Source organism: Xiphophorus hellerii, chromosome 8 (genome assembly GCF_003331165.1).
Source record: "Xiphophorus hellerii strain 12219 chromosome 8, Xiphophorus_hellerii-4.1, whole genome shotgun sequence".
NCBI lineage: Eukaryota > Metazoa > Chordata > Actinopteri > Cyprinodontiformes > Poeciliidae > Xiphophorus > Xiphophorus hellerii.
This window is the reverse complement of record NC_045679.1, coordinates 14,449,556-14,469,276: the sequence shown is the minus strand read 5'-3', so window position 1 is coordinate 14,469,276 and position 19,721 is coordinate 14,449,556. Positions and strand designations below refer to the sequence as shown.

At 37.5% G+C, this 19,721-nt stretch overlaps 1 protein-coding gene and 1 long non-coding RNA gene across 3 annotated transcripts; one reads left to right on the top strand and one right to left on the bottom strand.

The window, feature by feature from the left end:
• The first annotated feature begins 765 nt into the window (after positions 1 to 765).
• LOC116724824 (TBC1 domain family member 10A-like) lies at positions 766 to 10,731 on the top strand. Of its 2 annotated transcripts, none has more exons than XM_032570574.1 (9): positions 766 to 1,406; positions 4,119 to 4,218; positions 4,347 to 4,454; positions 4,735 to 4,841; positions 5,451 to 5,565; positions 5,710 to 5,775; positions 6,675 to 6,864; positions 8,711 to 8,865; positions 8,949 to 10,731. In XM_032570574.1, exons 1-9 carry the CDS (start codon positions 1,225 to 1,227, stop codon positions 9,339 to 9,341), a joined length of 1,416 nt encoding a protein of 471 aa, XP_032426465.1. In that variant the 5' UTR covers positions 766 to 1,224; the 3' UTR covers positions 9,342 to 10,731. The 2 variants fall into 2 exon arrangements, with proteins under 2 accessions (XP_032426465.1, XP_032426466.1); XM_032570575.1 differs by having other exon boundaries at positions 1,311 to 1,421.
• Positions 6,265 to 19,081, bottom strand: LOC116724825 (uncharacterized). The gene is made up of 2 exons (XR_004340282.1): positions 18,674 to 19,081; positions 6,265 to 6,872 (listed from the first exon to the last, which is right to left on the bottom strand). It is a non-coding gene; the product is annotated as an uncharacterized LOC116724825 (long non-coding RNA).
• Between the last annotated feature and the right edge of the window lie 640 nt (positions 19,082 to 19,721).

The window sequence follows — 19,721 nt, the reverse complement described above, 5'->3', positions numbered from 1 at the left end:
AAATAAAAATGTAATTTAACACCCATTTAAAAATGTTTCCAAAATGACATCTTGAAAAAGATGCTTCACTCAAATCAGGTAATCAGATTAAGATTTTGTTTGGTTTGCTTTTATTTTAAATTAATTTTTTGTTTCTACATAACTTTTATTCTTTTATTTCACTACATTCAATAATGTCAAAACTCAAGATTTACTTTTATAAACCTACAGCAACTCTTTCTGGGCTCAGCAGTTACTTATAAAAAAACTTTCCTGGGTCTTTATAACTTTCGGGAACTTGCAAGGAACTTTATAGGACATAGTGATACTTCCAGTGATTTGACTGGAGGTCATAGGTTAATAACCTATGACCTATTACCTATAACCTTTATAGGTTACTTCCAAGTAACCTTCAGGAGTTTAGACAGTACGTCTTGGACTTACAAGTTGCTGACCTGAACCCTACCTGTAACTTTTTGTAATAAGATTTTGAGAACTTACAGCTTATGGTTTGTGATAATAGTTCACTGTAATATGTAAACTATTAGAATTTGAACTTACTACAATTATTTTAGTGTTAGCATAGTACCACTATCTACCAACTTGCACAGTTTACTGTAAATAAAACAGTACATACTGGAAAAAAAATATCAATAGTATAATATGATTATGAAAGAAATTACAATTTCATTTTTAGACTTGATATCTTTAAGGACAGTGAATTAATGTCTTGTAATATTCGTGCTTCACCAGTAGGTGGCAGGCGAGAGCAACTGGATGCCCTGCATGTTTTGTTTACTAACTTGCTCCAGGCAGCCAGTTTCTCTTCCTTGTAGCCTAAAGCTAACCTACATTCTTTCTGACAGCAGTGAGACTCAGAACACAGGGTCAGCTGACAACACTATGATAATAGCATGTTACCTTAGGCGTTAGTATTACAAATAATCGAGCTAATTTAACCTCTTTTTTTTTGGAGCTGGTCGTTGGATTTAGGCTCTGGGGATTTATCCACATGGTTTGTGTACCTGTAACGTTCATTTTGGACTCAATAACGGAGATTTAGCAAAGAAAATAACCTCTCAACAGTTTGTTTAGGTGTTGACCAGCTAGTCTTCGAGCTAGCTTTGTCCTGTAGCAGTTAGCTAACCCAGTGGGCGTCTGCATGGAGAGCTTTAAACTTACATGCTTAAGTTTTGAGATCACTCTCTAGACCGCCTTGCTTTTACTGAGGTAAATGCCGTCTAAATGGCAAAAACGGAGCAGAGAAATGGACTGGAACTTCAGGGCAACACACAGAAGCTGACGGACAGTAATGGGAAGAGCAGCTCGAATGGACCGGACCCGGAGGTGAACGGCTCCATCCCCGAAGAGACGCAGGTGGATAAGTACGGGTTTACCGGAGGAGCCCAGCAGTCCGCCGGAGAACTGTGAGTAACATTTCAGTACGACTGACAGCCAACTTTCAGTTTGATTATTGAATGAGGAAGCTAAAAAAAAATAATTTCCCCTTGTGGGAATATTTTTCCTCGAAAAACACAATGGTATTATTTAAACTGATATGTAGCCCATCTTAATTTCATGTTTTAAAAGATTATATTCCATTTGGCTACAACAACTAGAGTCCCAAAGTTCTTAATACATCTGGGTTAATGTGACGTATGTCCTCCTACTTATGCTATAATGAATTTCCATATAATTTAGGAGACTATTTATTAGAAATCTTTACTACATCCTTCCAGAAGTACATTTGTTAGGTCAGACAGTGATGCTGGATGAGAAGGCCAGGCTTCACTCTTGATTAATTCTTAGGTGTTTCGTCATTGTTTACTTCTAGACTGTGTGCATATGAGTCAGGTTCGTCCAGTCGTCCATGTTTTTATTGACCATTCTTTGAGCATTAGTGCACAGGCACGTTGGGACAGAAATGAGCCATCACTAAATATTTTTGCAACAGTGGAAGAAGTTATTGTCCAAAATGTCACCGTATGCTTTAGGATTTCATTTTTCATTCAATTCCTGAAAGACGGGTACTACGTTTTGCACCAAACTTTCCAGTTAACACATTTCAGTCAGTCATGTGCCATTTTCAGAGCAAATACCAAACCTGACCATTGGATTGCCAAGCATGCTTTCAGCCACGCTGGACTTTTCATTACATCTGGTCATGTAGTAGTGTTTTCAGCTCTGCTCCTCCAGGCACACTGCCTGGAGGAGGCAGTGTGCATCTTAAACTGCCCTGCATGTTTAAGATGTTTCCCTGCTTTCACACACCTGACTCGGATGAATGCAGTTCAGCAAAAGCCTGTTAAACAGTTGTCTACTGAAATCAGGTGTGTGGAAGCAAGAAAACATCTAAAACATGCAGGTCAGTGAGCCTCGGGGATCAGGGTTGCAAAACACTGATGGTCTGAGGGCTAATGGCTAACTTACAGCGGATCCCAAACATTTCCACTTTTATAATATCACTAAGAGTTGACCGTGGCATGCTTAATATAAAGAAAATGTCCTAATGCGTCTGTCGTGACCCAACAATAGAGTCCATTTATGTTTGTAGAAGCAGTCTGGATTTCTATTTTGATATTGAATGGATTTTTACATTTGTGATTACCTTCCAAAGCTTGGCTTAAAAACTCCAAAAGACAGCATTTCCCCATTTATTTACTGAACAAGTTTTGTTTCTTAAATATGTATATTTTTTAAATAAATTATAGGAAGAGAAAAATCAAAAACGTCATGTTTAAACTAGTTTATTTTTGTATTACTCCTGTGTTTCTGGATAGCAAATGGAAGATGCACAAATCTGTATCATAATGGCCTAAAGAAGGACAGGAAGTGAGATTATATCTGTAGGCTGAACATTGTGGGAGATCCTCCCTCTGCATGTTCATGCAAACAATAGAGAATAATTACAGTGTAGCTCAGGGTGTTGTATTTCCCTTTCACTTGGTTATTGTTCATCTATGCATCATTCAAGCTCTCTCCCTCAGTGTGAAGGCAAACTAATGTGAGCTGCAAAGCTTTCCAGACATCTGTTTTCTACATGAGTCCTTTTATTCTGAAACCTTTTGACTGCTTCATTTCAGACATCCCTCTTTTTAAAGTCACAAGAGCAATAATTATTAGAAGCTTTTCAGATTCAAATGAAACAGTCTTCTCTTGAAAGTTGACATTTGGAGCTTCGTTGCATCTCAGCATTTTTTTAATCTGGTTTCAGGCTTCACCAAAAATACAATTGTAGCTTAAAACTGTGCTTTTAAACTGAATCAACAATAAATCAGACTTGGCAGTCTGGTCTGTCATAGGCAACACAACATTCAGCACTTTTTATTTGTTTTTAAAACAAAAAATATATATATATTATTAAGAATATTAAGGATAGAATGTAATACCTTGTAGATGATTTTAGGATCCTGATCGGAACTTTACATACACCAATTATTTTCATGTTTTTAATTATTTATTTTTTTTGTACTTTCTTAACATTCAGTATAACTACAGAGCAAGTATCTTAGGTGTTTTGTTTACCAACACTAGTTTATATTCATAATGGACCCAAACAGGGTCAAGATGATGATTTAAACATAATTAAACCTTTTAATCAGCTTTGACCAAGCTTGGAACATTTTATAATGATCCTTGTTACTGAGTGTGATAATTCTGCTGGTTATGTCCTACCTGTCCTTGAATTGTGCAATAAATGTCCCCACGTGGGACAATGAAGAGCTGAATCTGATAAATGAACTCAGTAAATGACATTTGGTTAAATGTTCTTTAACAAGCTGGCAAAAGAAAAGCTAAGGTAAATCATTAAGAACCTAAAATGCATATAGCATCCATGCTCATTGTAAGTTTAGGTAAACCTCTGCTTAGAGCTGTAAGTGTGTATCAGAATGAGGCCGCTGGTTTTCATTTGCACTGCTCCAAAGGGAGATATCTTTGTGCATGAGACTGCGATGAGCTGAGTTGGGGGAAAGGTTCCCCTCAGCTTCCTGTTTTCCCTCCACCTCGCTCAGATTCCTGAGGAAAGTTTCCTGCATGTGCGAGGAAGACCGGGATTCTCCTGATATAGCAACAGGAGAGGACAGAGGAGCTGCAGCCAGCTTGTCTGAACACTGTTTGTACGGATTGTGTCTCCTCAGAGCGGAAGAAGTCCCCACTGCGGTGCTGAGGCAACGCGAAGCTAAATGGCTGGAGATGCTGAACAGCTGGGACAAGTGGATGGCTAAAAAACACAATAAGGTCCGCTGCGTAAACCGAACTAGTTAAGACATTATGAGAAAATCTAGTTCTGTGTATTTTAGAAAAGGGCTCCTCATGTCTTCATGTGTGAGTTTTGAGTGATTAGATGTGTTTTTGTTGAATAAAAGGTGAAAGAGCGCTGTCAGAAGGGGATCCCTCCGTCCTTACGGGGCCGAGCCTGGCTCTACCTCACTGGGGCCAAAGTAAAACGGGAGCAAAACAAGGGCCGGTTTGAGGTTGGTGCACGATTTATGCTTGCCTTTTTATGACATTTATTAATCAACCCAGCTGAAAGCACTTTGTTTTATATCATGCAATGTCAGGTTTTACTGTTCTGCACGGGAAAAGTCAACATTATGATGAGAAACTTTTGCAGGAACTTAATATCTGCATTTGACTAGATCTGCTGCAGTTATGAGACTATGACTCTTCATTTCCATTTTTTTTTTGTTTCTGATTACAAGAACATTAAAGGTTGTTTAAAGTTTTAACATGTCACGGACCACTGTGTTTCAGGACCTGGACATTCAGCCAGGAGATCCTAAATGGGTTGATGTCATTGAGAGGGATCTTCATCGCCAGTTTCCTTTTCATGAAATGTTTGCAGCCAGAGGAGGTCATGGGTCAGTGGCCTGTTTTACTGTATGATCCTTATAATTGGTGTTAATACTGTGTATTTTGTATTGAGGTTTTATACGATTGATTATATATGAATCTGAAAAGTGTGGCATGGATTTGTTTAGCTTTTTCTACTGTATTTTTAGCTGCAGATTTCTCAGTCAGGCTGGATGGAAAGATTCTGTGAATAGAAATCTTCAAGTCTTGCCATGGGCTCTATTGGATTTATGTCGTTACTTTGACTGGACCAGTGCCTCGCCATTGTAGTGCTAGGAGTTTATTTCGGGTTATCAAACTGTTGGAAGTTGGATTTAATTTTGTCCATATTCCCATCCACTGTATCTCCACTGTGGGAAAACCTTCACAGAGCATCATGCTGCTACCGCCGTCTTTCACTGTGCAGGTGGTGCGTTCAGGGGGAAGTGTGCTGTTAGTTTTCTGCCACACTTGTAAGCTAAGAAGCTCAGTTATGGTCTGATCTGACCAGATCACTTTCTGCTGTACCTACTATGTGACTTTAACCGCACCAAACTTGTGGTTGTAACTTGAAGAAATATGGAAAATTGAGTGGATATGCTTGCAAAGATGATATCGTCCATGTTTTTTTCCTGTAGGCAGCAGGATCTGTTTCGCGTCCTGAAAGCTTACACTCTCCACCGACCTGAGGAAGGTTACTGTCAGGCTCAGGCTCCCGTTGCTGCCGTCCTCTTGATGCACATGCCAGCTGAGGTGAACATCCTCTAATGTTTCAAGATCTTGTTTTTTTTTTTCTTTTCAAAAATATCTACAAGAAATCTATTTAATGTGTGGGGGTTTTTCACCCATATTTGGTTTTCAAATTTGACACTGATCTCACAGTTCTGTTTGTTTTAGGATGCCTTCTGGGTACTTGTGCAGATCTGTGAAAAATACCTTCCTGGATACTACAGCACGGGGCTGGTATGTCATGTAGCCACCCGAGGAACACCGGGGCGTTACCTGAAAGCATGTCCATCGTTATGCACACTGCAAAAACACAAAATCTTACCAAGTACTTTTTGTCTAGTTTCCAGTGCAAATATCTTAGTACAATTGAAATAAAACTAAACTAACTCTCAATTAATTTTTCAGCACAGTATAGGAGTTCACTTTAAGTCAATAAGTCCTTAATATTGATAGTAATAAGTAAAATAATCTGCCAGTGGAACAAGACATTTGTCCTATGTTAATATAAGTAAAAATGTGTTGTTCCACTGGCAGATTATTTTACTAATAACTAGTAGTTTTTCATCAATATTAAGGAATTATTTACTTCAAACAAGTCATTAAATATTTGGTGCAATTTTGTGTTTTTGCAGTGTACCGGAAATTTACGATTTAACAAAGAGATGATCGCTTATTACTAGAAATACACAGATACATACAATAAGCATGTATGTCAGAAATAAAAACAATTAAATCCAATTTTATTTTATTTTCAAAGTGCTATATGTCATAAAAACACAAAAATACATAGTCAAAGAACACACAGTCAGCAACTGAAGCATTACATTTTGCTGTCAAAGACATGAGTTTATGGATTTACATGTTTTTAAGTTGTAGTCAGAGTTTGTCAGTGAAACAAACACTAGATTCAAAAGATTTCTGCTATGCTCCTATGCTACAGTATGTGCTGCCATAGAGGGTGTCAGACTTGTCAGGCGACTCTTGTCTCTCACTGGATACTGATAAGCTAACAAGCTAATAACACAAGGTGGTGACTGGGCCAAGGACAGGGATAAGCAGACAATCAGATTAGGCAGAGACAGAGGAATCTGTTGTCCCCGCCCGCTCACTGCTGTTCCCCGTCTTCTCCACAGGAGGCGATCCAGCTCGACGGGGAGATCCTGTACGCTCTGCTGCGGCGGGTGTCTCCCGTGGCTCACCGCCACTTAAAGAAGCATAAACTGGAGCCGATCCTGTACATGACGGAGTGGTTTATGTGTGCCTTCTCCCGGACCCTGCCCTGGTCCTCTGTGCTGCGGGTCTGGGACATGTTCCTCTGTGAGGGTGAGGCCCTGGAAAAAAAATTAAAGAAATGTAATGCTTTGTTTTCCTTTAGGTAGCAGTAATTATATCACACTTGGAGAGAAAATGTTTTGGCTGTTTGTGTGAAAACAGTCACAGATGAATTTACTGCCACGCCCTCTGAGCATTTTTAGTGTCTTAGTAATAAATGACAAGTGAGCAAACAAACACACTGAAATAATGTTTGACAAGGGTTTTTATTGTTTGCTAAAGTTCAGCATATTTTGTTTTTACTTCCAGTTTTTAGGTAATCTGTCTAGATTTCAGGGAAATGTTTTTGTTTTCAAACATTTAGAAATGCAGAAATATTCAAAAGCAGTATGTAAATGTCACTGTATTTAGCGTCAATCATCCACACCCACTTATTGTTTCACCAAAATGGACATTTCTTCTTTACCTTCCTGAATAGATACAGGAAAAACAACCTCTTTTGCTGCAGTTGAAACTAAAAACATTGACTCAGTTGTGATTAGAAGATTTCTGCAGAATTTGAAATTTCATGAAGTGCAATCCCATGAGTCCAGTTGCACAAGAACAACAGAGATCTTTTTGGGGTTGATATGGCTCACCACCCAGAGCGCCATTTTACTCACGGGTTAGCTATAATACTTAATGAGAGGAAGTTATTATCTCAGTTAGGATATTTTATTTCTAATGCTTTGTTGCATGTCCATTACATAGAAAGAGAGCTCCCCCTTGTGTACACAGGCGAACGCTATTTAAGCTGTGGTCACATCAGAGCTGAAATGTTCACTGAACAAAAATTATTTAAAACAGTTTGAGATTTAAATTTGAGAAGAGCCAAAAAACAGAGTTGATTTAAAAATCTTGTGGCTTTTATAATCATCTTGAAATAAAATAATCGTTTGAACCTGACCTCAGCAAAGTATATGGACTTTCTGACTGATCACTTTCTTTCATGGTTCAAAAAGAAAAGCCGTACCTTCAGTAGCAAAATCATCTTCATGCATGACAATGAATGCTGCAAGGAATACCACTGTGTCATTGGCTACTATGGCATAAAAGAGGAGAACAATTCCTCTGACCTCAACCCTATTGAGAACCCTTGAAGTTTCCTCAAGCAGAAGATCTGAGGGTGGAATGCAGTTCATATCAAAACAGCAGCTCTGGGAAAGTATTCTGACATCCTGCAAAGAAATTCAAGCAGAAACTTTCCACAAACTCTCTAGTGCAATGGATGCAAGAATTGTGCGGGTGATATTAAAGAAGGGGTAACATGTTAACATGTAACTCGGTTTGTTAAGATGTTTTTGATTGAAATAGCTTTTGATTTTAGTACATGACCACTTAATGCTGCACATTCAAAGAATGACCGTTTGCAGTACTTCATAATCCATAAAATGTTTAGAAAATCTGCTGTGCATAATAATTTGGAGCAGTGCATTTTGAGTTTTTTATTTTTGAAAAAAATACTGTTCTCATGAAGATATTTGTTCAGTACAATTTGATTTATACTGTAATAGTTCATGACTTAAATTATACTGACCATCATTTGCAATGACCATTTAAGAAAATCTGAGAAAATATCACTTGCATAATAATTTGGAACACGGTGTAGTTTCACTGTCAGGTGATTTCACTTATAGCTTGTACTTTTTCATTAATATTAAAGAATTGTTTACTTAAAATAAACTCCTATATCTTGCTGTAAAGTTACTTTTCAGTTACTTTTGTCTTATTTCAAGAGTACCAAGATATTTTCTCTAGAAACTAGACCAAAAATACTTTGTACGAGTTTGTGTTTTATCCAATCTATATTTACAGTGGTAATTACATGTTGTGTTGTGATTGGTGTTTCTGCTCTCAGGAGTGAAGATCCTCTTCAGAGTGGGCCTGGTTCTCCTGAAATGCATGTTAGGAACCCAAGAGAAAGTCAAGTCCTGCCAAGGTTTATACGAGACAATGGAGCTGTTGAAAAAGATTCAACCTCAGTACACACGTGAAGGCTTCCTGGTGCTGGAGGTAGGGTTGCTCTGTTGTAACCTTTACTCGTTTGATCGCCGTCTTCCTGAATCTGAGACGTCTCCGCTACTCTTGTGTTTCAGATCATCGATCTATCGGTATCTGAGAAGGACATTGAGAAGGAACATCAAGCTCAGCTGCGGCGTTGGAAGGAGAGTCGCGGAGATCTAAGTTGCAAGTCCCCTCCGAGGATGCACGGCGCCAAGGCCATAATGGCTGCCGAGCCTCCGAGCCGGCAGGAGCTGAGACAGAGACCTACCATCATTGTTCAGTCTCCTTTGGCGTCGAAAATAGAAGCGCCGCCAGAAGACGAAGTGAAGGGAAGTAAAAAGGCCACAAAGGAAAACGGGCATACGACCATCCTCCCACCAGACGGGATCATTAATCTCGGTGATCCGTCCCCAACCTTTCAACACACGACCACCCAGGGGTCCAAAGAGAGTCTGAGCAGTGCCGAGCACGACACATACCTTTAACCAGACCAGGTTTACACCAGTTTATAGCATGAATCATTCCACAACTCCCTGTTTCAGCATGAATGCTCGTCCTACTTCACAGTTTTTAGTGACAGGATAAACATTAAATCCCTGCAGCAGCAGTGGAAAATGCTTTTTACTTTTTATAGCCACAACACAGACGTCTTAGGTGTTGGACTAAGACATTTCACTAGACCAAATGGCGTCCAGGAAACTTCTGGTTTAAAGTAGCTTAAATTTTAGACAAGTGGTTTCTTTGGATTTTGCAGGTATTTAAATGTATTTTATACTAAAATGTTGCTGCCCATATAAGCATAGGGGGCAAGGTTTTAAGCTATAGAAGCAATAATTTTGAAATGCCCATCAGTAATGGGCAATTCATGGTAAGAGGTATTCATTCATTCTACATGTCCAAAGTCAGTTTGTAAGGGTCATCCTGCGTATTTTAGTTCTTTCTCTAGTTCAACACGCATAAATCAAATAATAGTTCATTAGGAGTACCTCTACTATACTTTAATGTAATTGGACCATTTGAATGAGCCATGTTGGGATAGAGACTCATTTAAAACAGGCAGGTGTGGCCCTTGAGGACTAAGGCTGGACACCCAGGTCCTAATTAACGGGAGGAATTTTTTTAGAATATCTGACCTTTTCTTTCTCAGTTTTGCCCTGATAAGTCACTACGTTTCCAATCTCTCAGCAATTCACACTAACTCAAACACTTTTCAGCATGTCTGCTTGGCCCATTTTCATGTGCTGGTTCTATGAATCAGTAATTGCTCTTCTTGTCCACACGGGGGCGACCTGACGTTGTTTTTTTTTTAGCCAAAGCAGTGGGCAGCTCTTGGGGGAAAACTTCACATTCAGGAGGAACAAGGTTCATCACAAGCGGTGTTTTGTGTCGGTATGCCAAAGATCTGTTGTTTATATTTTTTAACTATTTGAGAAGAGGGTTTTGGTTTTCTCAAAGTGTTAACATTAATTTGTTAAAAGGGGACAAATGTATGAGAATGTAGAGCTTCTTTAAAGTTTGCAGTTCCTTCAATTTAAAATGATATATTTTTAAAAAGTTGTATTTAAAAACAAGAACTGATAAAAAGCTGTTATATGTAATCTACAACAGTAAAGTCACTATTGATCTGGTGAGCCATAAACCTTTGATAATTAGCTAAATGTTAGCGTTGTTCCTCATTATCATTATTGTTGTTTTAATATGGTGTCAAATGAAGGACGAAGTTTCAAATGAAGTCTTATGCAATCAACATTTGCCAGTCCAATAAACAGTTTTAATGGATGTAAGTTGATGTACCAACATATCAATTGTCTTATGTCTGAAATTTTATTGTACAAGCCACTAAAATCTGTTGATTTCAAACCAATTTAAAAAGTGTTTACGTGTGGTTTTGTGGTTCTTTTCTCCAAGAAAAAGTGAAGCTTTTTGTTTAAATTTAAACCATTTTGTTTTCTTACTCATGTGTAGAGCATCAATTACATTTTGCCAAATGTTTATCTGCTGGATAAAGCATGAAGCTTTCAGCTCCATTTTAACAGTTAGTTATTCATAGAAAATATGATTCAAATCAACATAATATGGTTCTGTATTAAGGAATTTTTAAAGAGGTCTAAATGCCAGCAGCATTACATAAAAAGTATAATTTCTCTACTTGGTATTCTTTTTTTTAACATATGGGGTTTTTTAAAGTACACAGGGCTAAAATGTCTAAATAAATATGTAATTTGATTGTGCCAGGTTTTGATTTGTATGGGAAAAGAAAATAGTAGAATGGTAAAAAAAAATTGTTTATATGCAGAGTTTATTCTCTTAATGAAAAATGTTTAGAATTTTCAAAAATTATTTTATCCAATCAGCTTCTTTTTACATTGATTTTTTTTTTTTTTTTTTTTAGTTCCACCACAGACATAAGACTTAGGTTTAATTGAATATATGATGCTGATTTCAATATTGTCTTTTGCTTTTGCCTATTTCCTGTGTTTGCAATTTGGAGATGTGTGCGCTTCTCTAATTAACAGGGAGTCTGGCGTATACCAAACTTAGATAACTTGCTATCACATTATCAGCACATACATTTTATGCATTTTCAAAACTCTCATGCTCCAGCTCGCCTACTGGAGAATGTATAATTTACCAACTTCAAGAACCTGCAAAGAGCACATTGTGATTTTTAATGTGCTGAAGTTGTAGTTCTGGGTGAATTGGCCTTAGAAAAACAGTATTGAAGCATTATTATTTGAAACTTGTTTGAATATGCTTTTAAAGATGATGGATGCTTTTCAAGAATTTTGCTGTTTATATATTTAAAGGCTGGCTGGTGTCTTACTCCATTTGCACATTTTTACCACTAACAGACAGATAAAATACTGATTGCATTTTTTAGTTTGTCCAACAACCTGGAATAAGACGTATTCTCACATTCTGCAGCTTTTCACATAGATCGCCCTTAATCTTATGTATTGTCCCATTAAAGAGATTTTCCATTGTGAAAACATCATGTTTTTTATTTTTTACAATTTACAACTCATGTTTTCTCCACTGACTGGGATTCAGCTGTTATGACAGCTCACCACACATCCATCTCTTTTTCATGCATCACTAAATTAAAAAAAGAAATTAAGACAAGGGGTAAAAGTCAAGCAAAGACAGGAGCCAGCAGTTGAATGGCTTCTGTGTTATCATTCAGTGCCCTCCCTCCCTCACCCGTGCTGCAGCACACTTCCTCGGACACCTGTTCCTCCCTCTCTTTCAGCTCTTTGAGGCATTTGCATCTCAAATAGGCTAAATTCCCACAGCACTGTCTGAAGCTCGTCACGCAGCCATCAGCCTTTGGTCTCTGAATGGAGTCCTCTGCGTACATACAGGCCTTCTTATTGTGCCCGGTCCACCAACAAACCTCAGCTGTGGTCCAGCAACGCTACAGCCAACATTTTAAGTTTCCCTCCCATCAGCGACATTCCAGCACCACTGAGTTTATCTGGATTTACTGGATTTACTGTCATTTAAATGTTTTAAGGTTTCTCCCAGTGTTTTCATAGAGTTTCTCTCAAGACATTTGGTGACATGCTAGTTGTAATATATTAAAAAGCTTTTATGTTGATGCACCCAACAACCGGAAGTGATCATAAATATCTTCCATGCTTCCTTCTGTGAAATTGTTGCCTTTTTTTAAAAAATCCCATAAAGAATTTTACACACATGTTGCTAAAGGATGCTTGTCATTGTGGCATCCTTGTTCGTCTCCTCTCATCATCTTCATCGTCACTTCTTTGCATTTTGCTTATGTGCGAACAATGCAAACTGTCTTAACCTCTCTTGCCTCTACCACGCCCTTAATCACAACCCATTCTCAACCCCCACCTGTTTATTTTCAACTTTTGCAGTGCTCAATGTCTCTGGCTAGACCCAAAACCCTGGGAGGGGGGTTGAATGGGAGACTGTCTTTATGGCTAATCTGCAGAGATGGGGGTGGAGACGTGACCCAGACATACCCCCAAAACCACATTCAGAAACAAACTGAGTGGAGCTGTGGAGTTGCTTTTCTCATAGGAAATAAGGGAGCTGTTGCTTTCTCCAATATTAGTTCCAAAAGTTCAAATTGAAAACATTTTTTTTTATTATTTCTTTCACCAAACTTGCGTACACAGGTTATTGTGTATGCAGTCATTTTGGAGTCTTGTTTAGAAAATATTTTGCTTATTTAAGCAACACAATACTAACCAAAGTTGAGGAAATCAATATTAAAGTGTCATCTTCATATGTATTCAGTACATTTACTGGAGAAACGCATGTGACATTTTATATGTGTTATATTATTAACATAAACACCCAAACTGGGAGTCATGTTTGAGGCAACGTGTTGCTGCTAGATTTGTTGATGCAGCAAAATATGATCCACAATGTCCAGATATAGAGATCTAGATTATGAATAAACTTTTGAAGTCAGCAAACGCAGAAATACTTCACTGGGGGGTAAAAGTTAAGTTTAGTAAAGTTCAAAACCAGACACAGTGGCACCCAAAAGCATAGAAACTAATCTGAAAATACCAGTTTTTAAAACATTGTAAAATATTTTTAATGCAAAATAAACGGAAAACAAATCTGTTATTGGAAAACGAATATAAAGGTGCAATAATTCACAAGTTTACATACACTACATGAAAGCACACATGCGCATATTTTTCTCACTGTTATTACTTGTTTTAGTGAGTTAGAATCAGCAAAATTATTTCTATTTGCTAAATGTCAGAGAACATGTTTTTATTTGAAAAGTTTACATGTATTTGCTCAGTATCAGGAATAATTGTCTTTTAAACTGGGTCAAATATTTTGGGTTTCCTTCCACAAGTTTCTCACAATAGTTTGTTTGGTCAATTCCTCCTGACAGAACTGGTGTCAAGTTTGCAGGTCGCCTCACTCTTCTTTATAGACGGACCCACAATTTCTCTATAGGATTGAGATCAGGGCTGTTGAGTCTATATGAACTGGCAAAATCAGTTGTGATAAGTTGTGTATTTTTCTTTTTGGCTTAATTTCCTGTTGATCACTTTTTTTGAGAGACCACTGCAAAATTGTCAGTTTCTCTGATTTTAATCTTTATAGGTATAAGTTTGAGTAAAATGAACATTGTTCTTTTATTCTATGAACTGCTGACAACATGTCTCTGAAATTCCAAACAAAAACGTAGTATTTATTTGCAGAAAATGAGAAATGATGCAGTGCTTTTTTTTAATGACACAAATAAAACAAGTTCATATTCATTTAGAAACAACAATACTAATGTTTTAACTCAGGTTCAGAAATCAGTATTTGGTGGAATAACCAGGAGCTTTTCAATGGGGTTCAGTGCAGTGGGCTCTTCATTTTTTCCAGAGCCATATATACAGTCGACCTCTTTGTGGTCCCATTAATTATATTTTAAACTTTGTCATTTTTCAACTTCTTAAAGGCTATATAAAAACCAACATTGAAGCCTTCACTATCTTTGCATCATGTCTGTATACCAGAAGCATGAAGACCTAATTCAAACAGTCTACTTATAATATCAGGGTTTTGGTCACTATAAATAAAACTACCTTGTTTGATTATTCTCTTCTGTCCAGGTGAAGAAAACATAGAGAACTCTATTTAAGGAAGAAAAAAATCTCTTCTTGAGTTACACATAATGTCTGTTGCCACCAGATTTTAAAAAGTATCTATTAATGTTGGTCCATAATTATCACGGCATACACAAATAAACTGTAAGTAAGAGTATACCTGGCATGTGAGTTCTGTTTATTCTCTGTAGCTGTTTTTGGGGATGTGGCGAGCACATCAAGGTGGATGATCTCACGATGCCATATGTGTGAAGCGTCTGGGAGATTATAGGCTAGTATCGCGAGCAGTAAAGCTCCTCTAAAGCTTTTCGGTAACAAGGACTGAAGGTCTGCAGCTTTATCCCCACCTGCCACCCCCATCCTGCCCCCAGCCCAATTAGAGGGGCCAAAGGTCAGGGGGTTTTGAAACTAAAAACCCACCGTGAGTAAACCTTATGGGATTTTCTTCTGAGCAATTAAGGTAACATGGTTACAAAGGGGAATGGAAGTCGTTGAAATTTTAGAGAAAATAAAACTAGAGCATGAAAGTGGGATAACTAACAATTTAGGGGAAAAAATAAACTCTGTCATATGACTTAGAGATTGTTATCTTGAAAAGAGCAGAAAATGCCAACCAGCTCAAACTGCGATCCTTATCAGTTGAAAGATTTTCAATGTTTTTCAGACAGGAAAACACTTTCTTAAATCCTGACAGACATTTACTCAGAATAACTAAGAGCTCAAATCTCGCAGGCATTCCTGTTTGTGACCTTCCACGTGTTTGGGGGGCAGAAGCTGCAGTGAAAAGATTGAAGTAGCATAGGCTGCACGTGTGGGACAGGAAGCGGAGTGGAAGGTGTGAAAGGTCAGACAGATGCTTTCTTTGTGGACAGTGGGCAGGAAGTTTGTGCGTCCTTTCTTGGTCCTTCTCAGGCTGACGGTAGCTGCAGTCCTAATGATCTCAGATCCGTCAGATTTTTGGACTCTGGGTTATAAATTGCAGCAGGAAATGATAGCGAACCGCTGGTTTGGTTCCAGCTGGGGATCCCCCAGATCTTTTTTACATCTACTCCCAACTGGACAAATTATGCCAAGTGTGATTTAATGGGTTAAAGGTGTTCCTCTTCCTCTTTATTATTCTATATATGCTATTGTATCTCACATTTTAATATCTTATAGTAGATCTTCATATCACATCACATCCTCCCTTTCTCCTCCTTTAGTCTTTCCTTCTGCTCCATCATGGACTTGAGTTTTGCTCTCTTCCACTACATCTCAATACTTCTATGACTATTACTGATTTATGAAGCACTTTAGAAACAACAATGGCTGCGACAAAGTGCTAGTTCATCTTTAGATTCTTCAGCATATGACCCAATCACAATTTGGCATTGTGAGCATCCAATTTTACACTCTTGTCACAAATTTTAACCTGAAATTTGCTTTGTAAGAAAATTTTCACCGTTTTGCCTTTTCTTCCTGATGCTCTTGCATTCAAGTAAGTTTTTTTTGCACTTGACTTTAAATAATTATGCTAAGTCAGAAAAAAAGATTTATCTTACCGAATTCAAACTGCATTTTTGCAAGAAATGCAAATGTTCTAGTTTTAGTTATGATCCAAACTGCTGCATAAAAACTGAATCATAATTGTGGAAGTAGAGTGATAAACTTTTTTTTTTAATTCTCTTTTCTGGAGATGAATGCTGAGACATGCATTTTAACTCTCCAACCATGAGTAGCTACTTCAGTATGGAAACACAAATATATTAAAATCAGCTGAGTTGAGTCCGGAATTTCTCAGGTTACCTGCAGCAGATAACTCTTTCTGAGTTTTTATTTAATAGAAATCCTGACTAATTGGACTCGAAGCCTGGAGGTGACGTCTAAAGCTCACTGCTGTCGTCTTAAAACAAGAGCTGATGTGAACACAATTTGATTAACCTTTGTTCACAAGAAAAACCACCAAAAACTTTAAAACATGAGCATTACATCACATTAAAACATAAAGAGAAATAAACATTATAACAGTATCGTAAAAGGCAAAAATGAGGGAAATCATTAAGTGGGATGTTGAGGCTATAAAACCTGCAATCCTGTAAAGAAACAAATAAGCCGTGCCCTCTCTTACAGCCCAAAGCTCATTAGACAGAAGGCCAGGCTGTTGTGTTTCTATGAATACAAATTAAAGCTGAAGCCAATAAACATATAAACTGCTGCAGTTTTAAGACTCTGAAAGGTTGTGGGGTTTCTTATGAGAGTAAAACCTGCTCACTTTCCTCCTGAATCAGATGTCCGGCACCGTTCTTCCAATAAACGCTTGGTGTAAAACTGTGAGAATCTAAAAATAATAAAGGAAGAAAAAACAAACCTACAGCTTGAGATGGAAAGTTTAGATGTTGCTGCCATAATGAAGGAATAAAAGCTCAGCCAAATGAAAGTGCTTGGTTTAGCAGAGAATGAGCTCTGCTTGTTATTGTACGTGCCTGGCCATATTATCAAGAGGAAGCCCACATAGATAGAGCTTTTTGTTGACATTTCACTTCTTCCTTTCTTTGCTTTAACTTTCTGTGCCTGTTTTGTCCCCACAGGGACATGCAAAGCATATCAAAGGACAAAATCCAACTCAATCCCCCTGTGATCGTTCATGCAATTGTTAAGGAATTGTTTCCATTTGTTGGTTTTATTTCAACCACATTTTTTCTACTCCTGAAAATAAAATTATCTGCACCCTGCCAACTAAAATGCTGCTTTGCGGAGCTTTCCTTGAATTTCAAAAGCTGAAAATCTGCTACTCAACAATTATTTTTTTACTGGTACTTTTTTCATGAGCCAAAAATGCATCAGGGTAGTGAAATTTGGAATTTTAGAGCTAGCAATAATGTTCAAAATCCAAATATGTGCTCTTGATCATAAAAAAGTGAACATTTTCCATTTACACAAGAACATGGATGTTTTATATGATTCTCAGTGCAGAGAGGGTCAAGCAAGACAACGATCCAAAATCTCCATGTTCAGGCTCAAATAAAATATTGTAAAACATGATGTGTTTTATGACACTGAAGAATTTAGCAGCAATGACAAGAAGTATGTTTGGAGAAGTCAAGGTGAGGCATTCAGCATTCAATATTTTGTATTTTTCTTAGACCTTTATTTATGCAGGTTGTCTCATTGAGATCCAAGATTTCATTTACAAAAGAGACATGTTTTGATAAAACAAGCCAAATTACAAACACAGCAGCAAAACAAGTAATTTAGAAATTTGACTCAGTTAAATAAGCTAATACAATATGAGGTAAAAAAAATAAGAAAAGATTTGTCTTTTTGTATTAAAAGAGATTTGAATTGTCCAAAAGGAATCAAAGTGGATAGCTAATATGTCTGGAGGATTAAAGGTGAGGCGTTCAGACCTAAAACTGTGGTGGTGGCAGCATCATTGAGTGGGTCTGTTTCACTGCCAGGAGTAAAGTCTGTGCAAAGAGGGTGTAATTTAGAAAAAGGAAATTTGGAAACAATTTGTGCACAACTGGATTTTCAAATTAAACAACTGTCACAAATACACATCACAATTAGTTTAGGAACAGACCAAGATAGCTGACATTAAGCTTCAGACCTCAACCTCATCAAATATTTGTGGAGTATTTTTAAAATCAAGGCTTATTTTAAAGCCTTTTATATTCATATCGATATGAATATAAAAAAATACAAAATAAGAAAGAATGTTAAAACCAAGTTAACATGAGTAGTAATTTATTGGGTGATGCTACAGATGTAAGATGAGTGGGTGTAAAAATAAGTTCATATCCACTCCTTTGAACGTGTAAATATATTTTGCTACTGTTATCCTTTTGTTTGTTTTTGTTTTTTCATTTATTTTCTTTGCATAAATGAAAATAAATGACTTTGTTCATTGTTTTATCACATGTTCTGTTAAACACAAAGGAAGCAGCTAACTCCAAAAAAAGCCATTCTGTTACACTTTTGGACTACAAATGTTTTAGGGGTAAAGAATCTGGAATCAATTGCCGTTAAAGAAAAATAAATAAATAAACTTACTGCCACAAGATGCAAATGCACATCACAATTCAAACGTTTGCACCGGGTCGATTAAGGTCAGGCAAAGTAAAACTGGTGGAACCTTTGAAACTGGATTCTCCCTGTTTGGTGGTCAAATGTTTTGTTGTTTTAGGCCATAATGAGACATGCGCCTTGTAAAAGCCCCTTGGCACGGTTTGTTACGTGTTTACCTCTGCATGGGATGTTTGTTAAGTCGTTTCTGCCATGTCGATGGTGTTTTTCATTCATCTGCATCAATCTGAAGTTACTTCCTGCCATTGTTGTGTCACATCCCCACTGTCTCCTCTCTTCCTGTCAATCTAGTCCTCTTTTTCCTCAGCAAGGAAGCTGGAAGCTTGAAGAGGATACACACTGGGAGAGGAGGAGAAGGGGGGAGCGCTGTAGTTGTGTAAGTTTGTGTGTTGGTGTGATTGTGAGAGCGAAGGAGAGCTGCTGAGGCCCTGATAAGACGTTGATGGTGTGCAGAAGAAGCATCAGCGGGTTATGATAACGCCAAAGTAAACATCGGCCCCAGCTTGGCAAACTGAAATTAGGTCACACACTGTAAAATAGTTGAGGTTTTGAGGTGATTTTAGTCAAACTGAGTAGACCGTTTTCCAATTTTTAAGTGGTTAAAACATCAAAACTTAGATTTATCATATCTATTAGATGATCTTGATTGTGAACAAAACAAAGAGATGATTCTAGATTTCAAAACAGAATAATCTTGGAACCAAAATGCGTCAAACCTGCCATGAATTAAAAACTGCTGCAATTGCTGGGTTTCAGATGGCGTAGCGCCGACGTCACCCAATGCAGATGGAGGGCCAGAAGTAAATGCAGCCCATTTATTTCTGTTGATCCAGCATCATAATGTCTAAAGTCTGTGTCCTGTATGATTGTTCAAACCGTTCTAATAGAGAGAAAGATAAACGTTATTTTCGTGTTTCGAAGGTAGTTGGTCACAAGGGAGTTCATTTTAAAAAACTTACCGATAACAGAGGAGAAAAGTGGATCAACTATCTACAGCTAAAAAGAGTTACTTAGAAAGCCAAGCATTCATATGTAAGGTAAGATATATTATTTTTATGAACTAGCATGGTTGTCCTCAGAGTGCTAATGTTGTTAGCAGCTAGCTGAGTCATGGACAGAAAAGATCATGTTCATTTAGTGGGACTTTCATGCTAAAAGAAAAAAAGCTAAATAAATAAAATATAACCTACCCAGGAGTCAAACTCA

Bases quoted from the DNA above. Each gene is read 5' to 3' on its own strand.
- LOC116724824 (XM_032570574.1), top strand. From the start codon at position 1,225: ATGGCAAAAACGGAGCAGAGAAATGGACTGGAACTTCAGGGCAACACA. The intron at 4,219-4,346 runs GTCCGCTGCGTA...GTTGAATAAAAG, and splicing joins TGGCTAAAAAACACAATAAG to GTGAAAGAGCGCTGTCAGAA. The intron at 5,776-6,674 runs GTATGTCATGTA...TCTTCTCCACAG, and splicing joins GATACTACAGCACGGGGCTG to GAGGCGATCCAGCTCGACGG.